The 14655-nt window shown below is 44.4% G+C and overlaps 1 protein-coding gene across 2 annotated transcripts in view; it reads left to right on the forward strand.

Moving 5' to 3' along the window:
• The first annotated feature begins 385 nt into the window (after window positions 1-385).
• Window positions 386-14655, forward strand: part of plxdc2b (plexin domain containing 2b) — a 142410-nt gene continuing 128140 nt past the window's right edge. For both annotated transcript variants that reach the window (XM_061965785.1, XM_061965786.1), the window contains exon 1: window positions 386-622. In XM_061965785.1, coding sequence (XP_061821769.1) covers window positions 529-622 — 94 coding nt within the window. In that variant the 5' untranslated portion in view covers window positions 386-528. The remainder of the gene's footprint in view (window positions 623-14655) is intronic.

Genomic DNA, 14655 nt, shown 5'->3' on the forward strand with positions numbered 1-14655 from the left:
AAAAAAAAAAAAAAAAAAAAAAAATATATATATATATATATATATATATATATATATATCATTACTTTGTAAATCAAGCAAATCATTGCAACAAGTACATGGCATCTATATAAAAAATATATTAAATATAAATATTCAATTCTATAAATTAAATTAACCAAAACTATATGATTTATTTTTATAATTTTTTGGAATATTTTGCAGTGTGTACTTGCAAGTTTAACGTGCTATAATTGCTACGGAATCAACGCTATATGGAGTAATGTTTACGCACAGCATCCAAACTGAGGAGAGATTTGATTGGCTGCAGGGTACAGTGACGTCACAGGCGCACTGCCTTTTCTCCAGGCGCGCAAGAATTGGAGCTCTCACATGCACACGGCGTCGTGCGCGCAACTTTCGCCGCTATCACATCCCCTGTTTTCTTTTGCCATTTCTTCTTTGTTTCGATTTGCTAAATAAAAGCGGCTTTCCGTCCGCCCCGGGTGACAAATCGGACATTATCCTTTTTTTTGTTGTTGTTGGGACATGGCGCTGGACAGGAGACTGGACCTGCTGCTCGGACTGGTCTTGTTCGTTCAGTGTGTGCACGACGCTGGAGCCCAGCTCGCAGACTGGACCGGTAAGGAGAACTTTGAATAACATTTTACATTTACAAAGAAATATTTTATCTAAGGGCACAACGGCACCACTGCGTTCTTCATTTATATTGAATCTCATTTATTTCTGCATATAATTTATATTTTGGTTTATTTTGAATAGTTTTGAGTTAAATAACACATAACAAGTCTAACTAATAACGTTTCGCACAAAGAGAGCACTAAACGTGTCCCTTTTAAAGCTTTTGTGCTGAACTCATCAAGTCCGTCAGTGACATATTTTGGAGTGGTTGTCACGTGACAGTCACGTGACCAATCGAGGAAACTATCCCCCAAATGGCGGTGTAAGGTAAGCTAGCTTACTTTCAAAAGCTGATGGGGTTTTTTTTTACCTTAAAGGTGTTTTTACACCAATTTAGCCATTTTAAATGCTGCCTATAGGCTGTCAAATATCACAATTCAACTGTTCTAACCGTAGTTCTTCAATTAAGTCATAAAGAATAAGCTAGGGGAATGTTTCTCTCGAGCTGTTAGCCTTAACATCGTGTAAAGCCTGTCTTGACAAATGTGTTAGAATCGCTAAAAGGCATTTATTGAGGACAAATGTCACGGTTTCGTTAATATAATTATTACATTTTATTTATATATGTACAGTAACATTACGCATATTTCACATCACTTAGAAGTATTTGATGTGTTATATCCGCCATCATTCGACCTAAAATGGCCTCCTGTTGCTTAATTGATTAACAATAATATACCAGCTGAGAAACATTCTGTACTTTTAATATGACGTTAATAATGTTTATATTCATAATACGAGTCAAATGCTAAAATGGTAGTAATAATCCTATCAGTCAAAAGCGAAGTTGTCCTTTCATAGACATTGTTGAAGACAGAAAAGTGCAAATGTTGTAACTGCCGGCCATTTTATTTCCACAAGCCTGCTTGCTGTTCATTAATTCAAGTACAGTCTGCATTTCTGCAACATGTTATATTCTAGCACCGTCCTACACCACACAGTGTGGTTGCACCTGCACTGACAACATGCTTTGTGGTGAATGGTGACACTTGCAGTGTTTGCTACAAAAAAAATACTTCTTCTACAACATGCTGTACTGTACTGTGGTTGGACACACAACTCAACTTGCAGACAATTTTTGACATGTCTTTAAAGATTAGACAAAATAACTTTCAGGCTTATTTCCTTGATGTTGTGTCTAAGTGTTCGATGTTGGACACATTTTGGAGGACAATGTTTAGTCATTTTGAAAGACAACGCTTGGTGGAGAGTCAGTCAGTCACATTTTATTCATGCAGCCCTTAATGACTGGTACTTCAAAGGGCTTCGCAAACTCACAACAATCAGAATCAGAAGTACTACATACAACAACGTAGAACAATGTTTGATGGAGGATCATGTTTGATGGACAAAGTTTGATGGACAAAGTTTGATGGAGGACAATGTTTGATGGAGGATCATGTTTGATGGACAAAGTTTGATGGAGGACTATGTTTGATGGACAAAGTTTGATGGAGGACTATGTTTAATGAACAATGTTTCATGGAGGACAATGTTTGATGGACAAAGTTTGATGGAGGACTATGTTTGATGGACAAAGTTTGATGGAGGATTATGTTTGATGGACAATGTTTGACAATCCGCCTTTGATGGACATTTTTTGATGGAAAACGCTTGATAGAGGACATGTTTGATGGAGGACTATGTTTGATGGACAATGTTTGACGATCAACCTTTGATGGACAATTTTTTATGGAAAACGTTTGATAGAGGACATGTTTGATAGATGACTTTGATTGGAGGACTATGTTTGATGGACAATGTTTGCCGATCAACCTTTGATAAATAAATAAATAAATGATAAATGGGTTGTACTTGTATAGCGCTTTTCTACCTTCAAGGTACTCAAAGCGCTTTGACACTACTTCCACATTAACCCATTCACACACACATTCACACACTGATGGAGGGAGCTGCCATGCAAGGCGCTAACCAGCACCCATCAGGAGCAAGGGTGACGTGTCTTGCTCAGGACACAACGGACATGACGAGGTTGGTACTAGGTGGGGATTGAACCAGGGACCCTCGGGCCGCGCACGGCCATTCTCCCACTGCGCCACGCGGACAATTTCTGATGGAAAATGCTTGATAGAGGACATGTTTGATGGAGGACTATGTTTGATGGACAATGTTTGACGATCAACTTTGATGGACAATTTTTGATGGCAAATGCTTGATAGAGGACATGTTTGATTGACAAAGTTTGATGGAGGACTATGTTTGGAGGACTATGTTTGATGGACAATATTTGACGATCAACCTTTGATGGACAATTTCTGATGGAAAACGTTTGATAGAGGACATGTTTGATGGAAAAAGTTAGATGGAGGACTATGTTTGATGGACAATGTTTGATGGACAATATTTGTTTGATGGAGGACTTTGATTGGAGGACTATGTTTGATGGACAATCTTTGACGATCAACCATTGATGGACAATTTCTGATAGAAAATGCTTGATAGAGGACATGTTTGATGGAGGACTATGTTTGATGGACAATTTTTTGATGGAAAACGCTTGATAGAGGACATGTTTGATGGAAAAAGTTAGATGGAGGACTATGTTTGATGGACAATGTTTGACGATCAACCTTTGATGGACAATTTTTGATGGAAAACGCTTGATAGAGGACATGTTTGATGGAAAAAGTTTGATGGAGGACTATGTTTGATGGACAATGTTTTTTTCCGATCAACCTTTGATGGACAATTTTTGATGGCAAATGCTTGATAGAGGACATGTTTGAAGGAAAAAGTTAGATGGAGGACTATGTTTGATGGACAATGTTTGACGATCAACCTTTGATGGACAATTTTTGATGGAAAACGCTTGATAGAGGACATGTTTGATGGATGACTTTGGTTGGAGGACTATGTTTAATGGACAGTCTTTGAAGATCAACCTTTGATGGACAATTTCAGATGGAAAATGCTTGATAGAGGACATGTTTGATGGAGGACTATGTTTGATGGACAATGTTTGACGATCAACCTTTGATGGACAATTTTTGATGGCAAGCGCTTGATAGAGGACATGTTTGATGGAAAAAGTTTGATGGAGGATTATGTTTGATGGACAATGTTTGACGATCAACCTTTGATGGACAATTTTTTTGGCAAATGCTTGATAGAGGACATGTTTGATGGACAATGTCTTATTAGAGGACAATGTTTGATATACAACAATGCTAGATGGATATTGTTTGTTGAACAACGCTCGATTGAGGACAATGTTTGATGGACAATTTATCATTAAAGGACAATGTTTGATGGACAATGTTTGATAAAAGACAATGCTTAATGGACATTGTTTGATGAAAAATGCTTGATGTTGGACATTTTTTGATAGACAAAGCTTGATTGAGGACAATGCTTGATGGACAATGTGTTGTGGAAAATGTTTGATGGGCAACATTTGACGATCAACATTTGATGGACAATTTTTGATTGAAAATGCTTGAAAGAGGCCATGTTTGGTGGACAAAGTTTGATGGCGGACTATGTTTGATGAACCATGTTTGATAGAGGACATGTTTGATGGAGGGCCATGTTTGCTGGACAATGCTTGATGGATAATGTTTAATAGAAGACAATGTTTGATATATGGCAATGCTTGATGGACATTGTTGAAAAATGCTCGATTGAGGACCACGTTTGATGGACGATGTTTGATAGAATACAATGTTTGATATATGACAATGCTTAATGGACACTTTTTGATGTAAAATGCTTGATGATGGACAATGCTTGATGGACAATGTTTGGTGGAAAATGTTTGATGGGCGACATTTGACAATCAACATTTGATGGACAATTTTTGATGGAAAATTGTTGAAAGAGGCCATTTTTGATTGAGGACTATGTTTGATGAACAATGTTTGAAAGAGAACATGTTTGATGAAGGACTATGTTTAATGAACAATGTTTCATGGAGGACAATGTTTGATGGACAAAGTTTGATAGAGGCCAATGGTGATGGACAATGTATGATGAATTATTTTTGATAAAAGACAATGCTTGATGGACAATGCTTGATGTTGGACATTTTTTGATGGACTAAGCTCGATTGAGGAGAATGCTTGATGGACAATGTTTGGTGGAAAATGTTTGAAAATCAACATTTGATGGACAATTTTGATGGAAAATGCTTGAAAGAGGCCATGTTTGGTGGACAACGTTTGATAGAGGACAATGTTTGTTGAAAAATGCTCGATTGAGGACAATGCTTGATGGACAAAGCTCGAATGAGGACAATGGTGATGGACAATGTATTATAAAGGACAATGTTTGATGGATGATGTTTGATAAAGGACAATGTTTGATGGACAATGCTTGACGGAGGACAATGTTTGACGGTCTGCTCTCGGTGGATGACTATGTTTGATGATTAATATTTGATGGGGAATGTTTAATGAACAATATTAGACTATTTTTGATTGACAATGTTTGATGGGGGACAATGCTTGATGGAGGACAATGTTGGATTAACAATGTTGGATGGACATATTTTAACGTTTGAAGAAAAATGTTTTATGGTCAACATTTGATGGAGGATGATGTTTGATGGACTATATTTGGTAGAGGACAGTGTTTGATAGACAATTCTTGATGGACAATGTTTGATGAAAAATGCATGATTGAGGAAAATTGTAATGGAGGACAATGTTAAATGGACAATGTGCGCCTGACTGTTTGATGGACAATGCAAACAAAAGGCTCATCAACTATCTACATTTCAATTACGTTTCAATTGGGTTTAAATTGGAGATCAATCTTTTTTTTTTTTTACATATTTTAGGAAAGCACCCCATACTTTTTGAATTTTTACAGAACAATCATTCAATGTCAGCGGAATGAAAAATGTGATTGTAAATCTGTGTTATTGATCCTTTCAAAGTCCGAAGTGGTGTCAAAAACGCATCTAAAACTGTGTCAGTTTCAACAATCTTTGATGGACAATGTTTGTTGGTGGACAATGTTCGAACACGTCTGGCTCAGTTCAAGTTCCAGATATATGTTGCTTCACTTGAGATTTATGGGACACAAGTTCACTTTGTGTTTAACACCTCCGTCTCATGTTCCTCTGTGTGTAGATTGATCACTCTGTTCTGAGAGATCACAGCCTGTATCTTTAACCTGCACATTTGGATATGTTGGTTGCTCAGACAGTGATGTTTATAAAAGTTTAAATGTCGTGTCTTAAATGGGGAAAGACAATGTATCTTGTGTTCATGTTCCCTTTTAAGCTAGCGAGATAGCGCTCGTCGGTCCGTGAGTTTATCAAAGTGCGGTTATCAGTCATGTTTTTTTGATCATTTTAATTTAAAAAGGTAGTACTGACCGTCAATAGTTTTACTGGGGTTATCATTAATACTGTTTATCAATATGTTAATTGAACATTATAGTCAGGGCCTTTTTGTTAAGTGGTGAAAAACATCCTGTGCCATCATTAAACTAAAACCTAACTAAACCTTAGCCCTTCCTGTCATCTAACCTCTAAATCTGACCCCTCGAAACAGAGCGCCAACAGAGGAATAATAATCTTCATTCTGGTCCAATTTAAATTCAAGTGGACTTGAAAAGCAATGACTTTTAAGTAATGTACCTCTGTGCAGGGTACCAACAAGATGTCTGGTACTCAGATGGTGTTTTCCCAAAGTAAAAGGCTTAATGACTCCAAAGTGTACCTCTCAGTGGAAACTTTAGTTTGATGGGCAGCGGCGAACATCTGGCTGGAATTACACAACATCCTGCAAGCTTTTTTATTTTTTTCACGCTGAGATACTCGGCAGTGGCACACAAAATTGGGTCAGATTTTTGGAGATAATTTGCGCCTGCATGGAAAAAAGAGATGTTCCACTGGGGTTTGCGATAGCAGCCTGGATCTTCATGTTCCTGCGTTTATGCATCCATCATTTCACTTGCTGGCTGGCTTGTCCTTACTTGCTGAAAGGGTTCGCCTTAAGTGGATGACGGGGGCGGGCTGCAATAAAAGTGGGGGGGTCATACGTCCCAGAAGCCAGCGGGGTGGCCACCCTTATCGGCATGCCACAGCAGCACCAGGCGGGTGCATTCGTCACGGCTGACCGTTGACGCTGCGCTACACGCCCACCACCCTGTGGGAAGAAGCTCAGACGGGCTTTAGAGCTCAGGAGTGGCGCGGCAGGCTTGAATAGGCCGCCAAGACAAAGCCAAGAGGCCACTTGTTCCTGAAAGCATCATTGTCTTCTGCTGGAATGTCTTTGGAGCTGCTGCCTTGTGATGGAGAAGACTTCAGTGACACATGACAAGCCGTTTCCGCCCCTCATAAACAACTTACCAGTGATTGGAAAGCAGTCAGGCTGCTGCATCATCATCTGGAGAGGAATAGCAGCCAGTTGAGGAACACGCCCAAAGAGATGACACCACTGTGGAATGTCATGTGCAGCTGCTGGGGAGGCAACAATTACACCTACGCAACCCTAAGACCAATTCACTGAATCATACACACTTCAAGGTCATGGAGACTAGAACCCTGATGCTCCTGCAGAAGCTCTGGAGAACTTTCACACACACCTGCATGTACGTGCGCAGGCATGTAGCAGCACGCCGCCAAGCTAGCTGCTGACACTTGCTTTGAGGACTCGACCCCCGGCCCCTCCCGCTGACTTCAGGATATGAAGGCGCTTATCTTCTTTCAGCTTCATGGCAGCACTTTGTTCCCCTTCTTGTTCTTTTTCTGGTAGCCATCAAGCTAATGAGCTCCCAGCTCGTACCTAGTGAACGATACTTGATGTTATTGTTGACTAGCTGAAGCGCTAAAGTGGCAGCCCTGACGAAATGATGATTGACCCAATCAGGAAACATCTTAATTAACGAGAACATTAACACAGAGGTACAAACTGAACCCTTACCGTAGGGCTGGGCGATATGGCCTTTTTTTAATATCTCGATATTTTTAGGCCATATCGCGATACACGATATATATCTCGATATTTTGCCTTAGCCTTGAATGAACACTTGATGCATATCATCACAGCAGTATGATGATTCTATGTGTCTACATTAAAACATTCTTGTTCATACTGCATTAATATATGCTCATTTTAAACTTTCATGCAGAGAAGGAAATCACAACTAAGTCAATTGACCAAAACTGTATTAATTAAACAGTTATTAAGCAGTGGCACAAACATTCATGTCATTTCAAAACAGAAAGTGCAAGATTGTCAGAGACATTTTAAAACAAGCTTTTAGTGCACTTTTGTGCATGATGTCACTAAGATGACAAATCAAAACAACACTAAATTAAAGTGCACTTTTTGTACAGAACACCACTACAATAGTTTAAAACAAATAAAGTGCACTTTTGTGCATGATGTCACACAAGATATTTCAATAAGTGTCAAATAAAAATGAGCTGCATAATAGGAAATCAAATAGTTTATGTCCTTCCCTATGTGGTAGGTTCCGGCGGACGTTATCTCCTTATGTCATATTTTTTTTTCATACGGTGTTGATGTGGAAATGGTTGCCTCGGCATTTTGTTGGTGTGGCACCGAACAAAGATGTTGACATGCGGAGTAAGCACTATTCATTCTCTAGCAGGTGATTTTTCAAATTATGCTACAAATTAGCAGTAATGCTACTTTTTGTAGCAACGCTTTTGCTCCACACTTGACAAATTACGGTTGTCTGTTCGACATATTCCCACTTGACGCAAACCACCGCCAGACGATGGACCCCCTGCTGTTTTTCTTGGGAATTAATTCTTCCTTCATTTGTTACCAGATTCGCACCTTCTTTCTCTCGTATTACCACTCGCACCACAGATAACGTAACCATGCTGCTATCTCTCTGCTCCGCGAGGGCGTATACGTATGTGACGTATGTAAGGAGGTGCGCTTGTTTAAGTCTCTGTGAGAAGGAGAGACAAGAAAGAGTGAGAAAAGCCTGTAGTGTAATGCCCGCAGCTAAAAGCAACTGCGTGAGAACCTGCGATATATCGAGTATATCGATATATCGCCCAGCCCTACCTTACCGTTACACCTCTAATTATAATTGAAGGTGCATAATAAATATCGGGTCGATATTAGGAATTGTCATACCAACAAATCCGATTCATAGAGGTCAGATAACCCCGACTGTGAGCAAATCAAGCTCGCAGACTGCCAGTTTGCCACATGATTGCAATCATGTTAAAGGGCAACTGCAAATATTTTTGAAATTTTGCCTATTGTTCACAATCATTATGAAAAAAACAAGAACACACGTCTTTTATAATGTGGGATGGGGGATTTTACAGATGACATAAAACGCTTGGAAGATGCGGCTAATGGGAGTCACTGTTGTAGCCTTCAAAGCCCTCTAAAACAACTTCAAAACCCACCATCAACGTTTTATATACACATTGCAAGTCTATATATAATGTAGTAACAGACACGTTCATAACAATATGTCATATGTACAATATTTACCATATTTTGGTCATTTTAATCATTGCCGGAACTAATTCCTTGGCGCATTTATTTTTGTTTCCAGAGCAGCGCATGTCTGACTTCTGGCAACAAATGTGTGTCCTGCTTCCAGAAACAAAGGCGTGTGTGTGTTGTAATCATGGCAGATTCAGTAACAAACAACAAAGACAACTATTTTTGGACAAATGAGGATTCGCAACCTTATATTTGTGAAGCTGAATATACGATGATCCACTGCTTATAGAAGCGAGCACGAAGTAAGAGTGAGACGTTGGAGCAGACAGAAGCCGAGAGAGTGAGGTGAAAGCGACTCGAAGCGGCAAAATGTGGAATTTGAAGCCACGCTATTTCGACATAAATGGAGTGATTACCCAAATAAACCGAAAACATTTCCTCTGCAAGCTGGACAGAACAGACAGCATGTCATTCGTGTGTGTTTTCACACTGTCTGGCTAGCTGTGTACAAACAAAACATGATATAATACTTTACAGATACGGTAATATGATTGTTCATGTTTTTCGGTCAGTACAGATTGGTGTTCTATTGCATTGTGTTGTGCTTTAAAATTTCAAACTCGTTTCGTGCTGACGTAGAAGCGAGTTTAACTCTTGCCATAGTTAGCTTTTACGGCTAATACCGGAGCACGCCGATGTGTTAGTACGCTAGAAAAAGTGTTCCTCGGTGTTCGCTCTTCCAATAACAATATTGCTACAGCTTGGTTATACAGGTTACGGAATGTAAATGAAGTAGGGCTGGGCGATATATCGATATACGCGATATATCGCGGGTTTGTCTCTGTGCGATATAGAAAATGACTATATCGTGATATCGAGTATACGTTCTCACGCAGTTGCTTTTAGCTGCGGGCATTACACTACAGGCTCTCCTCCTCTTTCCAGTCTCTCCTTCTCACAGACAGCAAGCGCACCTTCTTACACACGTCACATACTGTCACGTCATACGTCACATACGTATACGCCCTCCCCGAGCAGAGAGATAGCAGCATGGCTAACGTTAGCTGTGATGCTAGCGGAGTGGTGCGAGCGCGAATACGAGAGAAAGAAGGTGCGAATCTGGTAACAAATGGAGGAATAATTAATTCCCAAGAAAAACAGCGGGGGGGTTCATCGTCTGGCGGTGGTTTGGCTTCAAGTGGGAAGATGTCGAACAGACAACCGTAATTTGTCAAGTGTGGGGCAAAAGCGTTGCTATAAAAAGTAGCATTACTGCTGTAACAAACAGTTCAGGGTGTCCCAAGTTACCGGAGTGTGTTCGGTACGGAGGAGGAGTTTTGTCCCTCCAGATTTGCCGTAGGGCTGTGGCGTAGGGTGTGTGGTTGTGGAAGAAGGTGTGTGATGTTAACATTAAAGAAGCGGTGGCTACCGAACCTGCTTTAATGTCTCCCGTTTATTATTTTATTAGATAAGTACACTGTGTAGGCGAACCCAGGACACTCGGCTACACTGCTAATATGTAGCATCATTTGAAAAGTCACCCGCTAGACAATGAAGAGGGCTTACTCCGCACGTCAATATCTCCGTTCGGTGCCACACGCCCACACCATCAAAATGCCGAGGCAAACATTTCCAGAACAACACCGTATGAAAAAAATAGTGATTTTTTTTTGTTGTGATTTCCTTCTCTGCATGAAAGTTTAAAAGTAGCATATATTAATGCAGTATGAAGAAGAATGTTTTAATGTAGACACTGTTGTGCTCGTGGCGTGAAAGCAAGACAACTTTAAGTATAGTTGACACACAAAAACGTGTGCGTCGTTTATTCTTCCAAGCACAAGCAAGAATGAATGATGTCACAACAACAACTCAAATCTCGCGGAAACAACAAACCCCCACCTTTGCGAGAATCTACTGACGGCCACTTAAAGGGGCCGCGCCAAATTACTCGCTCTTAACTGCACACAAAGAACAACATTGTCATATGCACAATAGAACAGTACAGTGAATGATGACAAACTCAAACAACAGGTGTGGTGAATTATGTCCTTAAATCAACCGCTACACACGTCCCCCCAGAATTCGCCACCACAAAGAAAACAAACCGTCAATGGACAGGGGCACGGACGGTCCGACCAGACCGGGTGCGCCGGACCGGTACCAACGCCGGGGAGTTAGCAGGGGGGACCGGAAGGGCACCTGCACTGTCCAAGGTCCCGGGGGCCTGCGTAGAAGGATGCATAACATTATCATGGGGCCTAGGTAGAGCGGGCGGACGACCCCGGCGCGGGGGTACGGCCGTGGTAACCGGCTGACTAAGATCCAAGTGGGCCGCTTTCAGCCGGTCCACCGTGATCTTTTCAGACCGACCCCCGATGTCCAACAGAAAATGCTTGTCACCGCTCTCTAGGACGCGAAATGGCCCATCGTAAGGAGGCTGAAGGGGGCCGCGGTGGGCGTCGTGTCGGACAAAAACAAACGCTGCTCCCTTTAAGGAAGCGGGAACATGAGGCGGCGTAAGGCCGTGTTGAGAAGTGGGGATGGGGGCAAAACTCTTGGCGGCATCGAGGAGAGCAGCTCGCTGCTTACCGGCGGACCAAGGTGTCGTCGTGCTAGGAATAAAGTCGCCTGGCACTCGCAGGGGCTGGCCATACACCAACTCTGCCGAGGAAGATTGCAAGTCTTCCTTGGGGGCAGTCCGAAGCCCCAGCATCACCCAAGGGAGCTTGTCTACCCAAGCGCTGTCCTTCAGGGACGCCCTAAGTGCTGCCTTCATGGACCTGTGAAATCGCTCACACATACCATTGGCCTGCGGGTGATACGCCGTCGTGTGGTGGAGTTTCACACCCAAGCTCTCGGCCACAGCGGCCCAGAGCTCAGAAGTGAACTGAGAGCCCCGGTCGGATGATAGGTCCGATGGGGTACCGAAACGGGCAACCCACGTACCAATGAACGCGCGCGCCACCTCCGCGGAGGTGGCGGACGTCAGAGGTACTGCCTCCGGCCAGCGGGTGGTCCTGTCGACCATCGTGAGGAGGTATGTGCAGCCGCGTGAGGATGGGAGAGGTCCGACCAGGTCCACATTGACATGGTCAAAACGGCGCTCCGGAACCGTAAACGGTGCCAGTGGGGCCCGCGTGTGGCAGTGCACTTTTGAGCGCTGGCATGCCACACATGTGGAAGCCCAGTCCCTAACGTCTTTTTTCAGTCCACGCCAGACAAATTTTGCAGCAACCAGCCGCTGGGAAGGTTTCCTCCCAGGGTGGGAAAGGCCGTGGATGGAGTCGAACACGCGCCGCCTCCAAATGGCGGGCACGAGGGGCCGTGGCCGACCGGTAGCAACGTCACAAAGGAGTGTAACCCCGGTGTCCTCAAATGGGACCTCAGACAACCGAAGCCCTGTGGCTGCAGCCTTCAGAGCTTGGATGTCTGGGTCGTCGGCCTGGTCAACTGCCATTTGCACAAAATCGAGTCCCACATGGACAGCGCTCGCGACGGCTCGGGAAAGGCAATCAGCCACGACATTGCTCTTACCAGCAAGGTGCTGGATGTCCGTCGTGAACTCTGAGACGTAGGAGAGGTGCCTCTGTTGCCGAGCTGACCACGGTTCAGCCGTCTTGGCCATCGCGAAAGTGAGGGGTTTGTGGTCCACAAAAGCCGTGAAAGGCCGGCCTTCAAGCAACGAACGGAAATGGCGTATGGCCAGATAGAGGCCAAGGAGCTCACGGTCAAATGTGCTATATTTCCGCTCGCAGGGACGCAACTGCCTGCTAAAGAAAGCCAAAGGCTGCCAAGTGCCACCCGCCCACTGCTCATGCACTGCACCTACAGCATAGTCTGACGCGTCCGTGGTGATTGCAATAGGAGCATCAGGTAATGGGTGTGCCAGCAGGGTAGCGTTAGCGAGAGCAGACTTGACCCCCAAAAAAGCAGTGTGCCGTGCGTCAGACCAGTCCACCATGTGCTTGGGAGCAGCTCCTTTAAGAGCATCATACAGCGGCCGCATGAGGTCAGCTGCTCGGGGAATGAAACGATGGTAAAAATTTACCATGCCAAGGAACTCCTGAAGAGCCTTAACCGTGAGTGGGCGGGGGAAGTTTGCGATGGCAGCAACCTTCGCTGTGAGGGGAACTGCCCCGCACTCAGTGACACGATGTCCGAGGAAGTCGATTACAGACAACCCGAACTGGCACTTAGCTGGGTTAACAATGAGCCCGTGTTGGCTAAGGCGCTGAAAAAGGGACCTGAGGTGGGTCACATGCTCGGCCTGAGAGGTGCTTGCGACCAGGATATCATCCAAATAGACAAATAGAAACGGCAAGTCACGTAAAACAGTCCATTAACCGCTGGAAAGTCTGTGCGGCACTCTTAAGGCCAAAAGGCATACGTAAAAATTCAAACAGTCCAAATGGGGTGATGACCGCTGTCTTCGGGATATCAGAGGGGTGGACCGGCACCTGATGATAGCCCGGACGAGATCTACCTTAGAAAACACAGATTTTCCAGCGAGGTTGGCGGAAAAATCTTGTATGTGGGGGACCGGATAACGGTCCGGGGTAGTCGCCTCGTTGAGTCTGCGGTAATCACCGCATGGCCGCCAACCACCCCCGGGCTTCTCCACCATGTGGAGGGGCGACGACCACGGGCTGTCTGAGCGGCGAATGATCCCGAGGCGTTCCATGGTCTCGAATTCAGCTCTAGCGATGGAGAGCTTAGCAGGGTCCAAGCGCCGGGCTCGTGCATGCACAGGGGGGCCCGCGGTGGCAATGTGGTGTTCCACACCATGCTTGGCGGTAGATGATGAGAACGTGGGCTGCGCCAGGGTGGGGAACTCGGCGAGGAGGCGCAGAAAAACGTCTGCGATGGGTAGCATGCTGGAAAGCCTGATGGAGTCTGTCGCGCTGAGACTGCACTTGTACGAGCAGAACGTAATCGCATCCACCAAACGCCTGTTTTTAACATCCACAAGGAGGCCGAAAGCACAGAGAAAATCTGCACCGATGAGCGGCACCGTCACTTTAGCAGTCACAAAGTCCCAACTGAAACGCTGTCCACCAAAACACAGTTCCACATACCGTATTCCGTAAGTGCGGATAGGGCTGCCATTGGCCGCTTCCATGGGGGGGCCATGCGACTCAGACAGCATGTCCAACCTTGATGCTGGTAGGACGCTCCTCTGCGCGCCGGTGTCACACAGGAACCGTCGCCCAGAGAGGGAGTCCTGGATGAAGAGCAGCCTGCCCGCACTGCCGACGCTCATGGCCACTGCTGAACGCCGGCCCCGGCGTTTCCCGGCGGCGGTCCACGAAAACTGCACGGGGCACGGCACCGCCTAGCTTTGGTCCCAAACTTTGCGTGGAAAAAACATAGTCCAGAATCCGGTTGCCGCCTGGGGGGCGCAGCAGCAGCAGCGAGAGTGGGAGAATCTGCCATGGGTCTTTCTGTCTCAGCCGGAAGGAAAGCAGCCACAAGGCTAGGTTGGGAAGCTAAAAAGAACTTATCAGCTTCAGCAGCTAGTTCGCGGCAGTCCAAAATGGCGGTGTTGGCTAAAGAAGCCCGCACC

This window comes from Nerophis lumbriciformis, linkage group LG07, assembly GCF_033978685.3.
Source record: "Nerophis lumbriciformis linkage group LG07, RoL_Nlum_v2.1, whole genome shotgun sequence".
In the NCBI taxonomy this organism is placed as follows: Eukaryota; Metazoa; Chordata; class Actinopteri; order Syngnathiformes; family Syngnathidae; genus Nerophis; species Nerophis lumbriciformis.